Genomic DNA, 27,181 nt, shown 5'->3' with positions numbered 1-27,181 from the left:
AGTTTACGGAATATAATTGGTTTCTCTTTTTTTTTTGTGTTCCATACTTAATTGTCAACATTGCAGTATTAAACTAGTTACATATATTTTGCGCGGGAAATAAACATACTTTAACATCGTACAGCAGTCTAAAATAAGATATGATTTCTGTAAGCCAATCATTTTAATTTTTAGCGGTTGAGGAGTCAATTAGGTAAAGTACAACTGTCTTGACTTATTTTTACTATACCCATTCTAAAACGATTCACCGTATCGCCCACCTCACTGCTTCGGCGTCGCACCGCATGCCGTATACCAAAATGTCTATTATTTAATTATGATAATAATGATCTTACACTTTTGATGTGCGTAAAATATTGAAGCAATTATTAATACTAAGTCCCTATTAATAACTCGATAAATACGATTGTCGACTATACTCTCAACTATTAGTTCTAAATCAAAAATATTTGAATAAAAAGATATATATTCACATGAAGACCTTGAAATCCACATAAAGACTAGCTGTCATAAGTTTTGAATGCTGATTATTACATTATTATTTTTATACACTCATTACAAACACTAAGCACATATGTAAGTGTTCCTAGGAAAATCATGTTTATTAAAAAATTATAAATTTTACTACTTTCAGAACTTATCATTTGTATTTAGATTGATTACCTATCTGCATAACTAATTTTAACTTTCCAGCTCACCTGGAACTAGATTATAGTTTTGATATAGGTATATGTTAGTCAATATTAAAAATGACGCTATTTGTACGCTACTATCTAAATAACCGTTTGTGTTTATGAAATCTTAACCACATATTTATCTCGCAAGTCTCAATATACGAACATAACTTAACACGATTATTTGAAACATTTTTTAAGCTAATAAATCTAAAGTGACCCTACATAGTTCGTGTAATATTAAACACGGTGCCGCTTCTCGTTAAGAATGAGATTTATTTTTAATTACTTCGCATTCGAGACGTATTCTACAACCTATCACCCAATGACGTTCTAGTAAACAGACACGTCACTAACGCGCAAAAAGTGAAGACCAGAAAACGTCCCAATTGGGACGCCCGCCCCCAGTCGCCTTCATCATAATTATGCCAGTAATACGTTTTGCGCAATTAAAACATCTAGTCATCCCTTTTACCTGTAACGAAACTCAAAATAAACGGTCCCCGGCGCGGCACACCCCTTTCCAATGCTTAGCATATATACAACATATCTGTTTATTAGAATATCATTGCTATCACCGGTCTCATATCGACGCGACTTGTTTCTCGAACTATGCTGTTTATCAGCCTTAATAGTTTACAATATTTAATCTTACAACAATGAATTTGGTGATTTATTTATAAATTATTTTACAGAACTACCGTGTATTTTTTACAGAATTAATAAAAAATAAGAAGCCTGAAGGGCGTGTAAATGTATCCCACTTCTGAATTTAGCATACAGAAGTGAAATAGATTAAAAAAAGACAAGATCGTAAATAACTTTAATCAGGATATAAACAACTTCAATCATTTACAAGCAAACATAATAGTTCTAACTTCGAAAATATCTTAACATAAATAAATCACCAAATCATACATATTGAAGTAAATTACTTACTCGGTTGAGTTTACAAATCCAAATAAAACACAAATAACACTTATAACAAATTACAAGTCGCGCCAATATTATTGACCTAAAATAAGCAATGAGAGCTCTCACTTGTAATTTTTATTGGCTATGCGAACGTTACCGTTTATATCAGTTGTAGCATATCTCTAGACATGTGAATGTTTCAGATGACGAATGTAAGCCAATCGCAGAGCCCTGGACCGCACTAACTTCTCTGACTCTTTTGACACTGCGACCGCTGACTTCGAGCCAGAGCGGCGCTACCAACGCTACGAGGACGTCGCGAAGTCAGAAATGGCCGATTTAGGAGATTCCTTTAACTATGCAACTGGCTGGAAAGAATGAAATAAAAAAAAGAAACAAAAGCGCGCGAAACTGCATCAAGCTGTCATTATTCTATCATTTTGGGCGCGAACAGTAAGGTCAATAATATTGGCGCGACTTGTAATTTGTTATAAGTGTTATTTGTGTTTTATTTGGATTTGTAAACTCAACCGAGTAAGTAATTTACTTCAATATGTATGATTTGGTGATTTATTTATGTTAAGATATTTTCGAAGTTAGAACTATTATGTTTGCTTGTAAATGATTGAAGTTGTTTATATCCTGATTAAAGTTATTTACGATCTTGTCTTTTTTTAATCTATTTCACTTCTGTATGCTAAATATATATATATATATATATATATATGAATTGATTGATTGACTTAAATATAGACGAATAATATAAACTAATCAGAGGTAAACCAGTTACAATAACTTTGCTTACACTTTTTTTCTTTTATGGTATAGGTTGGTGGACGAGCATATGGGCTCCTTGATGTGGTCACCATCACCCCTAGACAATGACGCTGTAAGAAATATTAACTATTCCTTACATCGTCAATGTGCCACCAACCTTGGGAACTAAGATGTTATGTCCCTTGTGCCTGTAGTTACACTGGCTCACTCACCCTTCAAACCGGAACACAACAATACTTATATAGTACTGTTATTTGACCTGATGTAACTAATGAGTGGGTGGTACCTACCCAGACGGGCTTGCACAAGGCCCTGCCACCAAGTGAACAGTGTTTTGTACGTAAGTTTATATAATAACAATAAAATACAATTAAATTATCACAATAATAATGATATTATAATCTAAGTAAAGTTTGTTAATAAATATAATAATAACGTAGTTTTATACTAGGTAAGTCAATCACAGCTGTCATCTCCCCCATTCATCATCCACGTGCAAAACAATATCTGTCGTTCGCCAACCTCCCTTTCTCTAAAGCACCTTGGCCCCAATTTCCGTCCAAAAATTGTAAGAGCTTCGAGTTTCACAACCTTATGTCATTCTTCTTTTTTTAATCCTGAAGGTAGACATTTAAAGTTGACAGTTTAATAAAAGAAAATATCTTGTATAAATTCGGATGATTTGTCTCGTTTAAGCACCGACCAATTCGAGCATCGTGCTTGATTAAGCTCCTGCTCTACTAAGGAAGATGAGGCCTTATTTCCTTGTTTTACTTTTATTTTTATATTTATTTTTGCTTATATATCTATATATACATTTCTAGCGACCCGCCCGTCTTCTCTCGGGTGCAAAACTGATATTAAGTTTATTTATTTATTTACTTATTACAACCAACAGTAGATATAATAACACATTGAATACGTACAATATAACAACTTGAATCAAGGAAAGTGTTCTACTAATTACAGGTAGTCTCGGCATGCACTTATAACATTACAATACACATATTTTATAAAATATTTTTAAGTGAAAACAAATACATATAACAATTCCACTAAACTATTAAATAATCAAGGAATATTATTAATTAATAATTAGTAAATAAATATTAAAGCATTAACCATCTAAACAAAAATTAACATTAATATTTATATTTCTCTATATTACAACATTTCATTGAATTAATTTATGTTAGGAGTAACAATAACAATACACTAATTACAACTGGGCTGTACAAATAAATTCATATATAGGGATAGAGAAAGCGACTTGGTTTTAAAACTATATAAGGATAAGGATAAGAAAGCCTTACCCAAAGATTACTGCAGAATTTGTTTATTTACGACATGACAATGATTAGAAGCTTATAAAATTATCAGTGTTTCTTTATTATGTTGTCGATGTATTATATACAAAATCCTTACTTTTGAATCTTTGTAGTTTTAAAGATGTAAGCATACATAGGGATATAGGGACTGAGAAAGCCATTTTATTTTATACTATATAGTGATAGGCTACATTGATACTGTGTATTGTTGCGTTCTTAAAACTTATCTGATCTTGTATTTCATCTTTATACTCACCAGGCCCATTAGCTCAGTTGGTTAGAGCGTCGTGCTAATAACGCGAAGGTCGCGGGTTCGATCCCCTCATGGGCCAAATATTTTTGTTCGAGTTTATACAACAACTATTAAAATGAGTTTGAGTAAAAACAGCATTCCTAAATGAAATAGTTTGAACCACGATCCTTTTTTTCACAACTATAAAAAAACAACTGGATATTTTTCTCGGAAATGAAATAACGAAACGAATTAATTCAAAGTATTATCTTATCTATCTTTTCTCAGTGAACATTTATATCTATTATATCCGAAATAACAAAAAAAAGATCATCTCGTAGAAAAAGAAAAAACCGAAATCAGTATCGTATATTATTTTGCATTTTTTTTCCTGTTACTTTGGCTCATAAATCTCTTTGTGTCCAATTGTGATATTTTTTTGGAGAATCAGAAATCCTCGTTTGAACCGCTGACGGGGTGAAACGTGCGTCTGACATTTGACGGATGAATTTTCGGCGAATAGTCGGGTAAATTTTGCTTAACAAATATGCCTAATGTTTGACGGAACAGTTTAATTAGGGGCGATAATGCGAGACAAAAAACCAACGCGTTACACGTGTACTTAACACATTGTTTAATCACTGGATGATGGCAATATTTACATACTTGGTTACTTGGTGGTAGGGCTTTGTGCAAGCCCGTCTGGGTAGATACCACCCACTCATCAGATATCTACCGCTAAACAACATTACGCAGTATTGTTATGTTCCGGTTTGAAGGGTGAGTGAGCCAGTGTAACTACAGGCACAAAGGACATAGCATCTTAGTTCCCAAGGTTGGTGGCGCATTAATGACGTAAGGAATATTTAATATTTCTTACAGCGTCGTTGTCTATGGGTGATGGTAACTACTTACAATCAGGTGGCCCATATGCTCGTCTGCCAACCTATATCATAAAAAAATACCTGATATTAATTGGTTACCCCCGCCTTATATACTTTACTCATGTAATAATTTTATTAACCATTCTTTACATTGACAATGCGTCAGCCTCAGGAGCTAAAATATTTCATCCCTTGTGCCTGTATTTACACTTAATCGGTCATCCTTCCAACAGGAACAGTCTTGATGATTGATATGTGGGTGATACCTATACAATACTGTGCCACTACCACGTAAAAATAAATATAAATATTTATAATTAATAGTGTTTTGGAAATTTGTATATGAGAATATTAATTAATAATATACACTTTAAGACTGCAAATGATGAAATTTTATTTGAGACATTCTCTGCATGTGTACTTAAGATGTTTCTTTAGTTTGAAATTTAAATTGGCGTTGGACGACATATTATCATAGTTAAAGTCAAAGTCAAAGTCAAAAGCCTTTATTCAAAACAGAAGTGATTACACTTTCTTATTGATAGTCAAAAAATCTACCACCGGTTCGGAATTTAACACCTCAGACCTGAGAAGAACCGGCGAAAGAAACTAAGCGGGATCAATTTTCTGGGTGAAAACATTAATAGGCTAACCTTAATATCTATGATATTCATAAATAACAAGGTATAATCGAATTGCTGCAAGGAATTTTTTTGTTACGTTCTCTTTAGAAGTCAAAAAATACCAACGATTTTTTTGTCATGTAAGCTACTCGCGTCCCGGCCCGGCTGAGCACGGGTGCAATGTTGATACTAAATATACTAGAGAATGTGTTATAAGACAAACAGCTATGTCCCTGCGTTTTAAATCTGTAATATCTTCAAAAATATTCATTTCAATTACATACTGTAAAGAGCCTGAATACTGAATTGGATATTTGTGCTGTATTGCCTAAAATCGCTTCGAAAGTAAGACATTATTTATCGTAAAAAGTAAACGATAAAAAATGTTTATCTTGGGTTATCTTTATTCTTAAAGATAACTTGTACACGTCTATAGAAATAGACATATACCATCGCCGACTTTTTTGAAGATCTTTTTGATTGAAGACTGAAGTGTAGAATACTGTAATACATTATTTTGATCTATCTAGTAGGGTTTAGCCAGCGTTTGCAATATGAGCGCAGATAATGTATTATTTACGACCTCACATTACAAATTTCCATAATTTTATCAGCTTTTCGTAAAAAAAAACGTGTCAAGATTAGTTGCGTAATTTTAAAGGTATAATACATACAAAGGGAAAGAAAGCCGTAAGCGGCTTCGTTTTATACTATGTAAGGATAAGGATAATGATAACTTTGGGTAAGGATGCCTTACCGAAAGTTAGATCAAAAACAGAAGCAAAAATAGCCTGAAAATTACCAGATCGATAAGTACAAAAACAAACGTCTAGATTTCTCTTTATTTGTTACAATTTAGAACCTATTATTTTGTATCAAAAGCTTGTTCCGTTTTCCATGAGAAATAAACCCAGGATTTCTGTAACGAATTTCAATGCGACAAAGTCGTATAAGCCGGCACATGTTCACCTTTGATACTAGATACGGTGTAACTTGAACATTGAGCCAGCAAAGTCTGTATGCAAATACAGCAAAAGGCTGACTCGTGTGTTTGAACTGGAATTCGCAGAATTGCTCGAAAATTCGAAAATGCTCCGAAAGTTTTCTTATCATTTGATACTACGGATACAAAACAAATATCATATATAACATGTATATTATTTCCGACTTAAAAACTCGCTAAATTGGAAATTGGCTAGTCACGTCCTCAGACGAATTAATTACTGATGGAACCGTCACGTAGACTGGATACCATACTTAGGCAATGTAGGACACTGTTTACGAGGTAGAGGATTTAAAAAAAGGGCCGGTAAAAGTTGGCAACATCAGGATGGTTGGCATTCTATGGAGAAGGCTTTAATCCAGCAGCGGTCAGCAAAACGTTGAAAAAAAAGTCATATAAATACTATCAATTACATTTGCGTTACATCAAAGTACTATTAAGTAAAGATTTTTGATGGTAACAGAAGGTTCCGCTATTCCACGTACCAAAACTTTATGGTTTAACTTATTGTGGGTTATTTCAAAGTAATATGCATATACCATCTCGGGTATGTTTGAAGACTTTTTAAGCTGTACAATACTGTAGATCATTATTTTGATCTTTCTCTTAAGGTTTAGCAAAGGTTCGCAACGTAAGCGCAAAAAATGTGTTTATTTACATCACCTTAGAAAGCTCTAGAGAAATCAGTTTTTCTTTACTATATTGTATATATTAAACTTCCTCTTGAACTATCTATTTTATTAACCATTTATTTTAATGCAGTAATTCCAAATTTATTACATGTATAGAAGCGTAGTAAACTTAACAAATTGACAAATTACTTCATAAATATGATACAGGTTAAAATGTCTTTGCCTTTTAAAATAAACTATTGGAACTTCCACCAGAAATTGCCAATTTGAAATGCTTTCACGACACATTAACTGACGACCAGCGACCTTCACAACTTCCATACAAAACACTATTCTCTTAAAATAACCGAGTGTATTGTGTATCGCTGCTCTAAAACTTAATTTCCTGGTTACATTCGAGGCTGTTAATTGTGGCACTAATATCATTAGGAACTGCCTTATAACCCTCCGAAATGTAATATTACTCAGGTTCATTAAAAGCGGTCAGAAAACTTGTAATTATAAATTGCACGAATAATACTATCAAATTTTAATTTCGGATGTTTGCGGTGAGCTACCACTTGTTTTAATACGAATACCTTAATATACTAATGGTTTCGACCATTAATATATTATGTTATTTGCACATAATTCAACGGTAACCCACATTATATTTCAAATATATTGTGTTTAAAATTTTAATAGGGTTTTTTCATTTCATTAATTGGTGAGTTATATTTACTATTTATTTCAATTAAATAAAAATGATTGACATTCTTTACATGCTAATGAGACTACAACAATATATAAACAATGTTGTTGTTTGCCAGTAGAAAATATATAATGAGTGGATAGTATCCATACTTTTATTGGCAAATAAATCTTATGGTAGTAAAGAAATAAATATTTAATCTACACCTACTATTAGGTATTATAAATGAGAAAGTAATTGTCGGTCTATCTGTCTGTCGGTTCATCACTGGCAAACTACTGAAGCGAATTGGACAAAATTTGGTATGAGGCAGACTTCAACTCCAAGGACATTGTATACTTTTTTGCCAAACACATGGCAACCCGTGGATTGGGTTGAATGACAATCATCGCCCTTAAACGCGAGCGAAGCTGCGGGCGATAACTAGTTTTATATAAAAAAAGTGTTTATCACAGCAATACGAAGATAGCTGAATCATTTGGAACAATTACCTATACAGCATGGATAAGTAAGTATATTTTAAATATAAATTTTAAATAATATCATTAATAACACTTAGATTATATCTATGGATAAAATAGCGAATTTTAATTTTAATCATTGCAAAACCCGATGAGCCACAATCCTCGAACGGAGCGCTCCATCACGTTCCAGGTATATTGTTTGTGATTTGCGTTGATTTAAATGAATTTGTTCAGCTTAGCCGTAGAGATAAACAGACGTACTCCTGGATAATCTGTTTGGGATTCTCCTGTAAGCTGCAATAGCTTTGCGATTACACTATGTTAATGCTGTAAAATTAAAAAGTCAATTACTATAGGGCTGCTATAACATAGAAATTAATACAGAACTTATGGTAATGCTTTGTACAAGCCCATTTGGCTAGGTAACCTACTCGTTGGCTATTCAACCGTCAAACAGCAATTCTGTGTATTGGGTGATTGGACATAACTGCAAACATAAGGGATATGTCATCTTAATTCCCAAGGTTGGTCGCACATTGGCAAAGTAATGTATTACAATACTGTGTATTGGGTGAGTGGGCCAATGTAACTACAAACATAAGGGATATATCTTAGTTCCCAAGGTTGGTGATATGATACATCATCTTAGCGCCCAAGGTTTGGCCCACATTAAATAAATAAATATTGGACAACATCACTACATACTCCGATCCCAATGTAAGTAGCTAAAGCACTTGTGTTATGGAAAATCAGAAGTAACGACAGTACTACAAACACCCAGACCCATGACAATATAGAAAACTAACGAAGTTTTTCTACATCGACTCGACCGGGATCGAACCCGGGACCTCGGAGTCGCGTACCGGTGTACACACTACTTGAACACGGAGGTCGTCATTGGCAAAGGAATGGTTTATAAAACTGTGTTTTGGGTGATTGGGCCAATGTAACTACAAACATAAAGGGTCTCATCTTAGTTCCCAAGGTTGGTCGCAATATGGCAAAGGAATGGTTTATATCCGCCAAAGCTTAAAGCGCCAATGTCTAGGGTGTAAACCACTTAACATTAAGTGGCTCATTAGCCCGGCCGTCATGTCTCTTCACCAACGCCCTTCCGTTTGCGTGAGGCGAATACAATTTACTTTGTTACTATGTATTTTTACTGGTCCCCCGCGATTTATTAACTTATGTTCTTATTTGGGATTCAAATTTGCCTTATACCAAATTACATCAATTGAATCATCATAATATAATAATCAAATTTTTCCGGCATTTTCTCTAAAGCACCTTGGCCCCAATTTCCGTCCAACACTTGAATGAGCTTCAAGTTACAAAACCTTATGTCATTTTTTTAATTCTGAAGGTATAAACACATTAATAAAATAATACCAATACCAAACTACAAAACAAGGTTCAGTGAGCCTTACGGGCACAACGCACATAACATCCAAGTTTCCAAGTTGGGTGGAGGACGGAATGAATATTTTTTTCAGCGCTAATGGTTACGCGTGGTAATCTCTTTGGGTCAATATTTATCTTAGTTACGAAACGTATGTACATTATTCTACGTAATTATTTGCTTGTTTTCTTTAATTAATTCAAAAACATTAAAACGAACCCAACACAAATAAAACACATGCTTGAGTGTTTTTATGATCCCATTCATAACAGTTCACTGAATCACCCTGCCTTTCTTAGAAAAAGGGTAATTACCATTTCGATTTCAGTAAAAGGCCTACGTGTTTATATGAGATAATTATACGATTGTTCAGACTTTTAAATTGAAAACGAATATTAATAAAGCAACGAAAGCGATATACGATACTAATTTAGTTAAAAACAGGTGTTTCACGATATGTAATAAAATTATAATCACGATATTATAGATTAAGGATATTTTAGTGTTTCTCTCAAAATATGGTTACGGACAGATGCCAATAACGATTATCTGTGTTTATTTTGTTAAGCTACAACAACAACAACAACAGCCTGTAAATTCCCACTGCTGGGCTAAAGGCCTTCCTTTTCTTTGAGGAGAAGGTTTGGAACATATTCCACCACGCTGCTCCAATGGTGGAATACACATGTGGCAGAATTTTTACGAAATTTGTCACATGCAGGTTTCCTCACGATGTTTTTCTTCACCGCTGAGTACGAGATGAATTATAAAGACAAATTAAGCACATGAATCAGCGGTGCTTGCCTGGGTTTGAACCCGCAATCATCGGTTAATAATAGTACATAGTTTTTTATTAATCACTATGATTATAATTTAATTGCACATGATTGAATGTTTAAATATCATAAAATAAAATCTCTACATATAATAAAATTGAAATGTCTATTTGTAATATTAAAAAGCCCTTGTTTACTCAATGCATATGAATCTGTACACGGTACATATACCAAAATAATATTTTATAAAATTTTTGTCAATATTTCTGTTTGTTTCGACTAATCTCTGAAACGGCTGCACCGATTTTGACGGAACTTACACTGGTAGATAACTGATATAATAAGGAATAACTTAGGCTACAATATTTTTTTTTGTTAAATTCAAACGCGTACAGGGTCGCGGCTAGTATACAAATATGAACTGAAACTAGTTACTGTATAAATCTTGACCGCGTGGAACGGTGACAAGAATGCTAGCAGCTTTCCCCGTTGAATCGCAATTCCGATCTTCTGGGCAAAATACGAACCAGCTTAATTAAAAATTCGTTAAAACGCTTATTTCATTATATCATATATCCTACCTGGTTCACGTTTGCTCGATATATGAGAAAAACTAATATTGTTTACGTTATCTAGAGCTAATTTTAAGTCAAGAAGGTACATACTAGACAAGATAGAGCCGTAGCCTGGTAACCACGTGTGACAATATGTCCACTGTAAAGATGGATGGCATACCTAATGGCTGGAACACACCTGCGACGAAGTAAAGCGAACGCAATGACATTTAAGATTAAATTTCTAACATTACAAATGACTTTATCGAAGTAATATATTACGGTGTTATATAAATCAACAATCAATTATTTTAAGGAGGGTAAGAAATAAGACTTGTTTTTGATAAAGTATAAGTCATAAAATTAACGGAAATTACTTTTGATAGTAGTTTTCGCTTCATATATTTTTTGCCGGAGCATTACATACTCCCCTAAATTTTGACAGAACGATATAATATTTATAAAATAAAATCCATTTTTATCATTTCATCATGCTTCAAATTTTAACAGAATAAATAAAATAAGTTTATTATTCATTATATGTAATCATAATCAACAACAACAACAACGTCATGTAAATTTCTCACTTCTGGGGTAAGGCCTCTCCCTTTAATGGAAGGTTTGGACCATATTCCACCAAGCTGTTCCAATGCAGGTAGCTTATACGTAATGTCAAAACGAAATACCACCTCCAGTCTACGAGACCCGAAAACGCGTCCGTGCGAGGGCAAGTAAGAGAGGAATAGAAAAATCTGTGAGTTAGATTATTTAGATTTTATTTTGGTTTTAACACAAAATAAGATCACGTAAAGTATTACGTATTCCAAGGCTGTATCACTGACAGTGATATCTTTCAAGCAACGTCCATTGTGGAATAAACTTGGACAACAATGCAGAGATTGTAAATTCACAGTCCGATCTTCATCAGAGTTTAAAGTTAAGTTAATTATTAACTTGGGTTTGGATGGCTTCTATACTCCTTCCAAAATCGTCAGTCCATATTTTAGAGGGCACCACTTTGTGTCTTCCAGTTCATACCCATACATTGGTAACAAAGACATATTATTCAATACGGCATTATACATATGATAAAAAGTGGAATTAATATTTGTTAACTTCTAGCTAGGATATATACTTACATAATTGTATCTGACTAAAATGATATTGTATCTATAAATGTTGAAAAAGAATAACTGTTGAGTTTCTTGCCTGTTCTTCGCGGTAGAATCAACATTCCGAAACGAAGGTAGCTTTACTTAATATAGTTTTTAAATAACGATTTAAAAGTTCTTGTAAAATTGAACAAAGTTTATATTGAGTTTTTGATTTCATGGTCCTTACGATATAACTGGAGACAACTCATAGTATATTTAAGAATATATAAGCGGCGTTTTCAGTCATAGTTTAATTAAAGAATGGCAAATAGTGTAAACCTAAGAGAAATCAAGCTGAACGAAGGGATTTAGGATTAATTTGAATAGTAAAACTAGTCGGACAGTTTAACTGGATCACTCGAGTTTAATCTGTTAATGAAATTTAAACCGGAAATGCTGTATTTTACACTAGTTGGTACTCGGGGTTCCATCAGCATTATCACTGCTCCGACACTGCGTCGTAAAAGTATAGAAATAACCTGTAGATAATGTTCCACTGCTGGACTAAAGCCTCCTCATCCTTTGAGGACTTTTTGAAGCTTCTCCGTTCTGTTTTCTAGATTCAAAAACGCTTCATTGTGAAGTTTACTTGAATAAAATTGATTTGATATGATTTGTTTTAGTTGTTATACAAGTGGCAGAAATGCATTGAAATTTGATATATAAAAGTTTCCTCGCAATGTTTTTATGCAACGCCGAGCATGAGATAAGTTATAAACACAAATAAAGAATATAAGTATAAGACACCGACTCCAAATATAACAATAATTATAACTACATGATATAATCGTTAATCGACTTTTAAGTAGTCTAATATTTTTCATTTCATTTAACTTAGGAAGACTCTAAAAAATATGTTGAATACGCAATTATTTTTATTACTTTTTCGTGCATATTCATTTGTTTTAAAATAGTGTTTTGTTTGAAGTCGGTTTTTCTTTTTGTTAAAATTTTTATTTATTTTTTGATTTTAAGTGAAGCTGATGTTGACTAACTATTTTTTTTAATATGGATAGATTAAGCGTTCCGTTTATGTGAGTCAGAAACTACTTCGAGGACAATTTCAAAGGAAACTTGCGAATAAAGCAAAAATAGACTTTCGAAAATGCGGATTTAATACGTCACGCGGCGTAAACTACAAGAATCCCTCGAAAAAGCTGTAATCGAACTCAGCAAAAAAACTTTGAAAAAGACCAACTTTATTTCGGACATCATATGACATCACATCACATACACAAAATTTGATTAAAGATAGTAAGAAATTCTGCCCCATATTGCACCCTAACTGCGAGCCGTATAGGAGTTCCATCACTACATAGTATAAAACAAAGTCGCTTTCTCTGTCCCTATATCTTTAAATCTACGCAACGGATTTTGATGCGGTTTATTTTAATAGATAGTGTGATTCAAGGGGAAAGTTAGTGTATATAATACATGAACAATATAGTAAAGAAACTGATAATTTTAGAAGTTTGCGATGTGATGTCGTAAATAAACAAGTTCTGTAGTATATTTATAGTAACAGTATTGCACCCGTGCGAAGCCGGGGTGGGTAGCTAGTTGATTATAATATTCGACTATGATAATTACATAAACATAACCACATTACGGAAGGTGACTCAAATATCCAAATAACCTATAAATAAAAGATTCGACTGAGTATCGCTAACGTGCTCCTCAGAATTGTTCAGTTCCCTTCCGTTCCGTTACTTTGTCATGGATCCTGTGCTCAGAACCTTACCAAACCTTCACCAAATTATCCTTGAAGTATATATTTTAAAATAAAAAAAGAATTATCAAAATTGGTTAACGTGATTTTCAGTTATTCACCTATTTGTCGCGCATATACATAATGCAAATTTAAGACTTATGTCGTTTTCATATGGATACCATCATTGAAAAAAAATAAAAAAATGGGACCCCACGGGAAGCACTACCTTTCAAACAAAAAAAAGTTATCAAAATCGGTCCACCCAGTAAAAAGTTATGAGGTAACAAACATAAAAAAAAAAAACAAAAAAAAAATACAGACGAATTGATAACCTCCTCCTTTTGGAAGTCGGTTGAAAATGAACGCATTAAAAATTAATATTTCCTGACTCCAACGAGATGCTGAAAAAAATTGTAAAAATTACTAAGAGGAATTCTCCTCAAATCCGGGAAGATTTCATATCCAGATGATTTCCAGTAATAAAGGTTTTTTTTAGAATAAACATAGTACATTGTATCAAAAAGGAAAAATGTTTGGCCGTACAGATTTGTATCAAGTAAAGTTAATACTTTATACACTAATTTAAAGAAGCAACACATGCCGTTTGCTACATAGCATTATATTGTTAATTATCAAATGGTCTGATCTGTCAATATCTACCGCCTTACAGGTCCAAGGTTCAAATACAAATATTAGCTCAAGACACAATCAAATGGTCATTGGTATTCGAAATCGATGCCTACACTTGCGTAACAGGCGTGTAGATAATTACACAGTTGAGGATTACGAGCTGAACTGTATTTACTCTCTGGCGGTTAAAAATTATGGATAATCGTGGAATTAATTATCATTAATAGAATGATATTTTTGTCTCTTTCTCGCATCAATCAATCGTACGTGTGTGACAGAGAGGTGAAAAAATGTGCTGGAATTTTATTAATTGTATCTTATGGCACAAAAAATTATATTGGCAATAACATTTTCGAAAAACCTAAAAAGATTTTTTGTCAAGCGTAGACATAATAGAGGTGTAGTCTTGATTGATTCAGCGTTACCTAGAAATGCCATATTTAAAATCTACGTCACAATTTGAAACAAATGAATGAATCCTTTTAGAAAAGTATTTTATTCCTCAAAATTAAAAAATAAACAAATGAAATATAAATATATACATATTTTAATCTAAACTAAGAACAAGTAATGCATTAGTTAGGTAGGTAGACGGACAAATGGGCAAATCACTTCGATGTGGTAGCGGCGGTTACTACTTACCATTAAATGACAAATTTAATGGTAAGTAGTAACCGCCGCTACCACATCGAAGTGATGTAAGATGTCATAACCATTCCTTACATCAAACCAATACCCCACCAAGCTAAGATGTTATATAGAGCGCCTGTAGTATTTTTTTTAAATAAACTCAGTGAAATAATATGTTATACCTACTTCTTTATTTTATGAATCGAATAAATATTTGTAATATATATGCTAACAAATACAAATTGTAAAGTCATATCCACATGTTGATGTCGAGTTTGTATCAAAGCGAGAAGTCAAGATAGCCTTGCATATTTCAAACTCCATTAACTCGTGTCGCACTGAAACATTTACGAAAGACAATTTTCCACCCTAAACACCTTGTATTAGGATTCAATTTACAATGAAAATCCTGAGAACGCTACTCGAGAAAGACATTTAAGATATCTACGTTATATTTGCGGTAAAGAGTGAAACACTTTGAACACCTTTATAAATGTAAAGTAAGTCAATTTCTCGTTTTCTTTTTCTTATTGAAAACAATCTTATTTTCCAGTTACGATAAATCTGCGGTTTGGGAAACGTTTTATTTGTTGGTTCATAATTTTATAGTTATGTGATAAGTTATAAAAGGACTATTCTCAAGGTCAAATTTTTGTAGAAAGTTCCTTTGTACCAAAATTAAACCTTTCAGATGGTAAGTTTCACTTTTGTCATGGTATTGTTTTTTTTGTGATATAGGTGGCAAACGAGCAGGAGGCTCACCTAATGGAAAGTGACTACCACCGCCCATGGACATATGCAACACCAGGGGGCTTGCAGGTGCGTTGCCGGCCTTTGAGGCAGGAGTACGCTCTATTCTTGAAGATTCCCATGTCGTATCTATTCGGAAAAACAGCCGGCGAAAGCAGGTTCTACAAAGTGGTTGTGCGAGGCAGATTTTCAGACATCAAGGTGGTGCGGGTGAAACTTCGAATTTTGACAAGATGTCTGAAGGTGAAATTCAGCAGCCGGGATTAATCCGAACATACACCCAGATGTATTTTGACATGCATTTGTGGCGCTCCTTGACCCTTTTTGATATCCTGCGAGCATTTGGCTAAGCTTTCCTTAAGGAGAGAGACTCACTGTCTCAAACCAAATTGTGTTGGCTGTTATCCTAATATGCTGGATTACACCACAAAAGGCTGAAAGATACTTCGATCCGCCCACACCATATTGCCAATGCATACCATTATTTTCTAAGCTGTTTAAAAGGACGTGGGTACATTCCCCTCCTCTACCTCTTTTATGCACCCAAGTTTTCCAGCAACCGGTGTGCTGCATTCAACCTAAAATAATCTTACAGATAAATGTATCCCAAGCAAAGGGCGTTATTGCTACCATAGCGATAAGATAACTTTAACGAAGTTCACCTCGTGTCGTCACAATATCGTAGTCATGACATCTGACATCAGTGAGTGGAACTTCAACTTTCCTCTTCCGATCCCAACGCCTCACAAATATACACCTACGTGTTGTATTATTTAAATAACGGATGTTCTTGAAAAATCGCAGGACAAGAGAAAAACCTGAGAGAATACGCACGTACCGTTTGTCTCCTTAGTATTCTCGGGGACTGTGACAGGTGACACTTGAAACGCAAGTACTGTCTCTTACTTATGCACTGTTTTTGTCGTTACGGTACCTCGTCCTTTAATGAAAATTGTAATAACTTGTTTTGTTATAATATATATTAATTTTATAAATGTCAAAGTACCTCTGTCTATCTGTCGCTCTTTCACGACAAAACCGCTGAAGCTTATTTGACGATATTTGGTATAAAGCAAACTTGAACTCCAAGAAAAGACATGATTTTGACACTTGACAACCAACATTCTTAAGCTAACTTCACAATGAAGCGTTTTTGAATCGTCAACAATTAAATACTACCACCGTTTCGGAAAGCAGCTTCTAGCGAGAAGAAACGACAAGAAACTCGCATAGATGCTCTTTTTAAATAAACAGATTTACAATGCTGTTGAATGTGCAATTTACAGTAATTAGTGTCTTATGATGGAACCCGAGCATAACTCCAGGCGTTTCTTTCTAAAAAGTACTCTTTTAATGAATATAACGACTACTAGTATTCTATAATTTCGTCACTATTAACTTTTTTTTTAAATATATTCTGGGAATTGTATAATACCATAAATACTTCTATTTATTTTAATAAATTATGGTATGAACAGGTTACCTAGAACACGCTTAACTAGAACTTCTCAATTGCATAAGCTCGATAGGAGTTAGACTGAATTGTTTCAGGGCTATTCTAAACAATTTATCCTGGACGAAGTTTTAGCTGCAAATTGGATTCTAAACGGTCTCGAAAGAACGCTACTCGGAATCACTGTTGTGGGTGTTTATTTGAAGCGTTCCATATTCCAAAGTGTTTTGTTACATAATCATTATTTTATACACTATCTACCACCTATTATTTTATCAGAATTGTGACATGTGACGACCGTGGTCGAGTATTGTGTACATCGGTTTTCATGGGTACGCCGCTCCGAGATCCCGGGTTCAATTTCCGGCCGAGTCGATGGAGAAAAATTTCAATAGTTTTCTATATTGTCTTGGGTCTGGGTGTTCGTGGTACCGTCGTTACTTCTGATTTGCCATAACATAAGTGCTTCAGCTACTTACATTGGGATCAGAGTAATGTATGTGATGTTGTCTAATGTTAATTATAATTTATTTTAAAGAATTACTAAGTGTTGCGGATTGAATGGTAATCTCAGTGGAGACTCAAAAGTAGACATTTAAGGTATTGCAAGTGTCATCGCTTACTATAAGTGGTCTTTAAATAAACTATATTTCTAAAATAAAATTCAATACATTTAAATTTTTCAACGAATAAATCAAGTTGGTATACTCACGCCCCAAAAAACGACATCTCTGTGACATAATGTAATTGCGACCAGTTCTTGGTAATAGAAATGAAACAAATCGTTCCTGTAATTTGAATATCGCGACCCTATATACAGTTCGGTGAACGAAACGTAAGCGTGATTCAGATTTGAATATTTCTTCGAACAATTTTTTTAAGTAGTGCTAGGTAACAACGCAAATGCATTTCTAAAGACATATAAGTTTGAATCAATTTAAAACTCTATGCTATTCAGAATAGCACTTAAGTCTAAGTTAAGAAGCACTTGACATTTAAAATACCTCGTGCTGAAAACCGACACGTGTATGATGGTATTATTAGTCCATAAGAACTTACATCTATGTAATAAAAAACAAAAGGCAAATTTATTTTGACGACATTCTTAATTCAAATTTATTACTTAATTAAAAAAAACCGGCGTAAATCACATAGTATCTCGGCATAAACTTTCTCTTAGCTGAATATCGGTCTTGTTGGAAATACTCGAGGTCTATCCAATTATGCAAAACAAATTATAAATAAACGAAGATGTGTGCCAACAAACTAGCTCTCTAATCTTTCATATTCATTCTCAGATGAAGCAGCAATCACTCACAACAAGAGAGAGAATATAAATCTTGGGTGTTAGGGAAAAAATACTAATTACTAAATCAACAAGGCAGACTATATGATATTTGACTACTTCATTAGTCTAGCGGCTAGAAATAAGGCAGTTAGCAAGGTGTGAGTTCGAACAACAAATTGGGTCGATAATGGAGAATAATTAGTAAAAGTTTTGAGTCTGGATGTTAGAAGTGTGTATTCATGTATCCTGGAAAGCGTGTTAAGCCGTTGGTTCTGAGACTTAACTGAATTTGCCGCCCGTTCGGCTTATGAGAGTGGACCTCTGTTTTCATATACCCGTGTGCACTGTAATATGTCTTGCTTAATTGGTTTGTCTCTCTTGAAGTAGTTTGTCTTGACCAAAATCGGTCATCAATTATAATTAAATGTTGGTCCAATTCCTTTCAGCGAATAATTAATCTTGTAACGTAATTGCGACTCACAAACCAAAAATTAAATTTGCATAATATAATTAAGTTAATAATGTTAATTCTAATTCTTAGGAAAATAATACTTAATCATTTATACACAGAGGAATAAACTAAATGGAAATTGATTTGATTTCTAAAAAGGTCCAATAAATGTATTGCAATTGACACATGTCAATGCATTTATTAATAAACTCAGTGAAGATACCAATATTAAGTAGATATTACATCTCCATTGCAAATGGCTCACGCCGATGAAGGAAGGTATATATATAACGATGTAGAAACACCAGAATTAAGTGCTGACGTCAATAAAACATCTGATGAAGATCTGGAAAATGGATCATCAGTTCTATTTGATGACGGTGATTGTGGAGAACCGATATCGAAACAACGTGTTATATTAGACTTTACACCAGATGGTGATATTGATAATGATGATGTTCAAAGAAAATGTTGCGGCTTCTGGGATTTTGTGAACAGCCATCCTGAACTCGATGATCTTATTGTTAATCCTGTAAGTAGACAAATATATACCTCAAACATGTGTCATAGCACAACAACACCAAAAACGGAGACAAAGCTTGCATTTTTAAAATTATATTCATACTAGTTAAACTTTTTTTTTTTTGTTTGGTCCACCTTAGAAATAAAACGAGATATATTGAGATAAGTATTTTTTTTATATTATTTCTTAAACACTAAAATCATTTTATTTTACAACGATAAATGAAATCAAAAAACCACAGTGAAATAACAAGCAACTATTAGTATCCATTTTAAATATGAAAGGTATTATGTTTGTATAAAACTCATTAGTAATAAATAAATAATTAAATCCAAGTATATAGTCTATTCTGGTTTAGTCTTAAAAGAGTAAGTTATTGGAAAAGCAATAACAAACTGCGTGTTGTAGAAAGTGTCATCACGATCTACTGGAGACACTTGAAGGCAATCGAAGGGAAATAAACCTTTATACGATGTAACGGAAACCAGTTCTAAGAATATTGTAGAAAAGTTTTTATATATACCTATTATTACGATTCACGATGAAGATAATACAATTTCATAGATTTTTATTCTAATTTATTTGGACTCGTTTATATTGATAATTGTTAAAAAAAATGAGAAGAGCTGAGATGTCCCAGTGGTTAGAACGCATGCATTTTAACCGATGATTTCGGGTTCAAACCCAGGCAAGAAGCACTAAATATATGTGCTTAATTTGTGTTTATAATTCATCTCGTGCTCGGGGTGAAGGAAAACATCGTGAGAAAATCTGCATGTGCCTATGTTTATATAAATTCTGCGACATGTGTATCCCACTAACCCGCATGGGAACAGAGTGGTGGAATATGTTCTAAACTTTCTCCTTAATAGGAGAGGAGGCATTAATCCAGCTATGGGAAATTTACGGACTGATACTTTACTTTTTTTACTTTACTTTTTAAGATAAGAAAATCTGTTTTTTTTGGCATATTATTGATTTTTGAGGCATATAGGGATATCCGACCTTTTGCTGCTTGTGCTAATTGATCACGCTTTGTGTAAAACAACGTTCGTGTTAATATTATAATTATGTTCTCTTTTCATTCAGAAAGCAGATACTTACAATGGTAGTAAGAAGTCAAATGAGATGATATCTTTACCAAAACATACGTCAAACATTTCCGTTGATTTAAAAGAGGATACGGCTGTATCTGTTCTGGAGTTTGTGGAAGAAAAGGGTATGTTACCACCTAATGAATCAGTATCTTGTAATTTGCTACAACAACTTCAGTTTACTTTTTTGGCACTATTAATTTTGACAGTTAATGATAACTATATTTCAAATATCGCTGGATAACTGTGTACGTACACATAGACATGCAACTGTATTGTCGCCATGATCGTAGTGAGGACGAACGCAAGATACATGATTCGGCCAAAATCTAAAGAGTACTTGAAATACGACAGCTAGCAGATTTTAGCGCTTAGACTCATTTTATGGCCGATAAGATCTTTCTTTATAATTATGCTTAAATACAATTAGCTAGATGTATTGAATCGTATAATAATTAATTTATTTACCTTCCATGAAATTTACCAATTCAAGCTCCAATTTGGACAATATTATATCGTCTTCTATTAATATTAAATAAAACAAACATTTTAAGATCTCATCAGTCGCGCATTCAGATCAAAAATGCCGTCTTCATTTTGCGATGGGGAGTTAAAGGATTATTCCTATGAATGCCTCCCTAAGGCGAGAAAAGGTAAATAGACAAGAGGTGAAGTAGGGTTCAGACAATTGTCCTAATTGGGATCGTCAACTGAGTGGGTATGTCAACTTTGAAACGTCAGATTAAGTAGACAGGTAATTATTGGAGCAAACATAACTACGTGTCATAAGTCACTGGAGTACATTGAAGTTCATCAAACGAGGTAAGGGGACAGGAACAGGCCGTGAAATGAAGCTTAATTACTAGATATGCATTATGAGGGTTATTTAAATTGTAGTTTTATCTTCGTTTATTTACAAATTAACATAGCTTCTTGTATTTTATGGTATAGGTTTTGTTTCTTAACGTATTTTTTAATGTGTAGTCCGAACGAATACCAAAGAAAAAAATCATAAGAAATACAAAACACCAAAGGTAGACACGTCCCCTCAAACTTCTTTGGCTGCACGAAACATGTGTCAAATGCTCCACGAATGGGACTTGGAACATCCCAAGTGAGTCAAAGTTCATTTTGGTTAATGTTTTTTGATTCTAAACTTTAAGTATGAGATATAGTTTCAAATGTATTTAAAATGGTAAGCGCTTTGTCATTTTGATGATTTATTGATGATTTTTACAGATCTATGAGCCCACCTGGTCCTATACCGCAACCAGGTTTCAAAGATTCCATCTAACAAAGTGATCCCATATGCAGTGATTGTTGAGTTTCTTGCAATATCATAAATTAATTATTGTAACAACATTCCATTAAAATTTATCTGAAGTTAAATAAACAGTGTTTATTTTGAATAACAGTTATGATTATTTATAATAATAATATATTATTATCATACATAAATAATAATACAGAATTTAATAGCCAGAGCCTGTAAATTTTCCATTGTTGGGCTGAGGCCTCCTCTCTCTTTGAGAAGAAAGTTAGAAGCATATACGCTGCTCCAATGCGGGTTGTATTCACATGTAGCAGAATTTCGTTGAAATTACACATGCAGGTTTCCTCGCAATGTTTTACTTCACCACCAAGCACTATATGAATTATAAACACATATTAAGTACATGAAATTTCAGTGGTGTTCTCCTGGTTTTGAACCCACAATCATCCGCAAGTTCTGCGTAGTTATTCCCTTGAAACATGACGCTGTTTCCGAGAGGAGCTAAATGATATCATATATTATTATATATTGCACAGACGCTGCACTTAAAATAAGTATTCAAACGTTGAAGTAAAAAGTATTTACTTTGTCCTGTCAAATTATAAAGGAATATAAACAGTGTCATTGTGACGCGATCATATATTAATAATAATGTATTGGTTTTAGCAACACAACTGTGTTATTCGTTTGATTTTTATTTTTTTAAATATATTCACGAAAACGCTTTCAAATTAGAAGTTCATTTGACACTGTTTAAGAATATTTTTTATACATTCATTTACTTAATAATGAAATAAAATTAAAAGGCTTATATTCAATTATATATGTTTCAAGCTGTTCATCAAACTAAATGTTAAAATTACCCAAAATCAAGGAGAGCAAAGATACAAAAGACATATGCAAGTAAGTCATTTATAATTAAATAAAAATTTCAATAATAAAATTAAGATCTATATTTAATATTAGACTTTTACAAGCACTTTTGAATCGTCATTTAACAATTATATTATGTGAAGCTACCATCGGTTCGGACAGTATATTCTACCGAGAAGAACCGGCAAGAAAATAAGTAATAACTCTATATATGTATGTAATATATCATGCCTGGAAGTCAACAAGTATGTAAACTTTGTTGATTGAATATTAACAGGCTTCAATAAAACTTAAGTATTGTTATGCTTTCATTTAAAGTGAGTGAGTTACGAACACATCATGTTAGCTCTAAAATTTGCTGGCACATTTATTTCCTAATTTCTATGGGAGATGGCCTCTGCCAAACTACTTATATATAAAAAAAATCCTATAAATAGACTTTGTAGAGCTTAGTATTTTATTAGTTCTTGATAAAATATCCGTAGTACAAATTGACCTATATATTGAACCCAGATATAAATAAATTGGTTTTCCATAAATCCAACTAAGAAACAAAACTTATGTCTTTACGACTTTTTTATCTAAAAATAAATATAGGGCCTCCAACATTTGCTCCCATCTGCCTTAGTACGAGCAAAACTGCGAGCGTATATTAGTATACTTATATGGATTAGTTGGGTAGACGTTCAATGTACTGCTAGATGGCAAGTGTGTATAGATATTGGAGTTGTTCACATCACCAATGCGCCACTGACCTTGGAAACTAATATGTTATGATGATATTTGTCTGGCATTTTCATAAATACTAACCATGATGAATTGTAATGGAAACTTAGCCACGCTTTTATAGACATAGAAAGGCATTTCCCGATTCCTTTAGCATACTGTATAGACTGACGGCATTTGATTATTATTTCAGATGCAGGCCGATTTGTAAGAGTCGCAGACGAGAATGGAAAGGAGAAATTCACAAGACATCAGCCGAACTTGTACTGGAAAGGAAACCTCTACAAGAATGTTTTAGAAGATGGCCATCGGTGAGTAAATCTTTAATGCTAAGATTACGTGGTTTGAAAAAAAAATGTTGCATCAACCTAATTTATGTGGATGGCTGTAGACTATTATATACTATCATGCTACTCAAGTCGAGGTACCCGAGGCTATGAACCTTAATGCACGCTTAATTTTTCGCAGAAAATTTTATCAATTGTGATTAACAGAAGTTTAATCACTGACTTCATAATTTCTGACATTACAAAGTACTTAAATAGATTTCAACAAACAACAACAACAACATCCTGTAAATTCCCACTGCTGGGCTAAAGGCCTCTTCTCCCTTTGAGGAGAAGGTTTTGGAACATATTCCACCACGCTGTTCCAATGCGGGTTGGTGGAATACACATGTGGCAGAATTTCTATGAAATTTGTCTTATGCAGGTTGGTCTCACGAAGTTTTCCTTCACCGCTGAGCACGAGATTAATTATAAAGACAAATTAAGCACATGAATCAGCGATGCTTGCCTGGGTTCGAACCCGCAATCATCGGTTAAGATGCACGCGTTCTCACCACTGGGCCATCTCGACTCTATAGTAGATTTCAACTTATGTCAAAATAGTATAGATCTTTTCACTTACGAAGGCGCGCCCCTTCTCATTTATCGGTGTAGAATATTATGAGTGAGTGAAGTTCATGTTTACAAGATGTCTTAGCGTGTGCGTTAAAAGTCTGAATTTAAAGCAGAAATAAATGTATTCGGTTAAATTTATTGCATATATTACTTTAAAAACATAAGATTTTAAAGTGGAAGATGGCACCTAATTATAGTTAATACTATCGTTCTCGATATAAAATAAACATGCATATTTAGACTGAAAATCGGCTACATGCAAATCCAAAATCGAACCACGATAAGGTCATCGTATCCTCTGTAGCTTCGAATTTTGTCAACACGAGGTCTTAACCCAGCAAGTAATAGATACATCAGTACACAGTTTTTTTTTAAATTTGTTTAGAAAAATCTAAATTGGCAAAAATCTCCTACTTACTTTAGATAGGTGTATTAATCTTTTCAGCCATACAAATGACAATCTCATAATTATATCTAACACGAGAAAAAGTCACAGACATTTATATAGTATCACATACTGTTACATATACATATTTTATACCCTAAATGTAGGTCAATCTGCAGAATATATTTAAGACTTTATACAATATTTCCCTTTTTAAAACCCTGCCAAAATATTTCCAACAAAATATAAATATGAGTTATATAAATGTCAGTCCAACTGAAGTCAAGTCGTTGAATAAATTGTTGAAATTACATAAACCAGTACAGTCCAGTTCTCGGCGGTAGTTTCTGCAAAGAGTAATACGATTTGCCTCGTGAAGTCGACACAAAAGTAACTACTTCTTGTAGTTTGTTTTGCCTTTTACACTGCTCCTATCAATTGAACTTTTGTATCCATTTTGAAGATAGTACGTTCGAACCTCCAAGCGAACGGAGTAAATATATTTATCTAGTTTTTCTATACGAGTTGGAAATTTCAAACAGGATACCAAAGCTGCTTTGTTTATCTTGTTATTTACGTGAGAAAATAGATACAACGTTGAATCTTGATCTTGGATTAGATGATTTTATAAAAGTCTTATTATTTATATGACCTCAAAAAGGATTTGATGTTTTTTATGGATAAACATTTAAAGTCTCATTTCAATGATCAATATCATTATCCATTTGATGAGATTGATGGTACAAGATATTTGATGTAAGAAATCGTTTTATATTTATATGCTATCAATAACTATGGACAGTGGTAATCACCATCAGAAAACTCGTTAGATGGAGTTAGGACTCGTGTGGAAATTTAAAATTATATAAAAAGGAAATTTAAAACTATAGTCGGTCTGTTATAAAATCTTAGTAATCACAATTGGGTTTCACATGTTTTATAAACATATCATATATTATGTCCCGAATACCAGGAGCATCATTGGCTCACTCATCGCTTAAACCGAAACAATCCTTAGCGGTAAAATATAGAGTAAGTGGCTAACCAGGCTTGTTGCAAATTCCTTACCTCCAAAGCAACGATTGTTTCAGAAAGTTCACGCTAACAGCCTCTGTCCTCTGTTTGCAAGAAAACATCGCATAGTGATAAACGAACGCAACGCTAGCTTACCTCCGAACATCGTACGAATTTGCCAAACACCTTTAGATGACAAAGTTGATACGCCATATATAAAGTTTGCGGAAATGGCGAAAAAAATTGGTAAGTAAAACACGAATTAAATTACAAATATTATCAACCTTTTCGTAGGATTAATTAGAAGAAAATTTATGGAGGGCACAAGGAGCTCTTGTAATAGATAATAATTATATGCTAAATAACTGGTTTTATGGTTTTGAACTGCGACGGAGGTTGATCGAAGTATTTACAAAACAGTTCTAGAGCAATCCGTAATAGCAATAACCTCATCTACAACCATTTTCATCAGTTTGGTCGCCATTATCTCCTTCTGGCTCGCTGCTTCTCAGTCTGGAAACTATCTAACATACGTAATTAACCTTTCTTACTTGCCAGTGGACACTGTGGCCAAATTCGGTAGACTTTGATAGTTAGAAGGTTATTTTTTCAATCAGGTGCATGGGATGCAGTGACAAGTTGCTGTGCATTTTGCAACTGTGGAGTTTGTTGTGGGTGCCGTCCTCGCAACTACGAGCTACGTACAGAATCGTGGGACCAGATGCGTGCTAATATGCGTAGTTTTGATGCACGAGTAAAAAACTGTACAAGTATGCGAATTATGTATGACGTTCTATGATTGAGTTGTGGCTTGAAATACTATTACATACTATATAAGAATTTATATGAAATTTGTAATAGGCAATCAATTATATGTAACTCAATTTTTTTATTGAATGTTTGAATTTGATTTTTTTATGTCATAATTATGTGGAGGGGGTTGTTTGCCAAAAAGGCCATCTGCTGGTTAATGTCACCAGAGCCCATACGTGGTGGCACTATAAGAAATAATAACAATATCTCATATCACCAATGTGCCAACAAACTTGGCAACTGGCATGTAATGTCCCTTGTGCCTCTGTTCTGATTACACTGGCTCACTGAACTTTCAAACTGGAATACAACGATACTTATGTATCTAAAAGGACTTTCAAAAAGCGATACCACTAAGTAAAAGCAGTGATTCGTAAGTTCCACTAATTGATTTAAAAATTTATTATGATCGTCACCCATGAACTATTTGTAAGACTCAATCTTGTTTTACATCATAAATATAACAGTGAGTTTGTTTGTTTATTATGGTTTAACTTGCTAATTGAATAAATGTAAACATAAGGCATGCAACCTCTTTTCTGCTCACTTCATAAGCGTT

The 27,181-nt window shown here is 33.5% G+C and overlaps 2 protein-coding genes and 1 non-coding gene across 3 annotated transcripts; all 3 read left to right on the top strand.

The window, feature by feature from the left end:
* Positions 1-3,952: 3,952 nt before the first annotated feature.
* Positions 3,953-4,026, top strand: Trnai-aau. Its single transcript has one exon. It is a non-coding gene; the product is annotated as a tRNA-Ile (tRNA).
* Positions 4,027-20,650: 16,624 nt separating this feature from the next.
* LOC124529594 lies at positions 20,651-22,005 on the top strand. Its single transcript, XM_047103377.1, has 4 exons — positions 20,651-20,761; positions 21,191-21,289; positions 21,621-21,750; positions 21,876-22,005. Exons 1-4 carry the CDS (start codon positions 20,671-20,673, stop codon positions 21,928-21,930), a joined length of 375 nt encoding a protein of 124 aa, XP_046959333.1. The 5' UTR covers positions 20,651-20,670; the 3' UTR covers positions 21,931-22,005.
* A 578-nt stretch (positions 22,006-22,583) lies between these two features.
* On the top strand, positions 22,584-27,177 carry LOC124529920. Its single transcript, XM_047103859.1, has 4 exons — positions 22,584-22,812; positions 23,702-23,819; positions 25,887-26,055; positions 26,427-27,177. Exons 1-4 carry the CDS (start codon positions 22,760-22,762, stop codon positions 26,606-26,608), a joined length of 522 nt encoding a protein of 173 aa, XP_046959815.1. The 5' UTR covers positions 22,584-22,759; the 3' UTR covers positions 26,609-27,177.
* Positions 27,178-27,181: the final 4 nt, after the last annotated feature.

The sequence above is a fragment of the Vanessa cardui genome, chromosome 5 (assembly GCF_905220365.1).
Source record: "Vanessa cardui chromosome 5, ilVanCard2.1, whole genome shotgun sequence".
In the NCBI taxonomy this organism is placed as follows: domain Eukaryota; kingdom Metazoa; phylum Arthropoda; class Insecta; order Lepidoptera; family Nymphalidae; genus Vanessa; species Vanessa cardui.
This window is presented reverse-complemented; position numbering and strand designations above follow the sequence as displayed.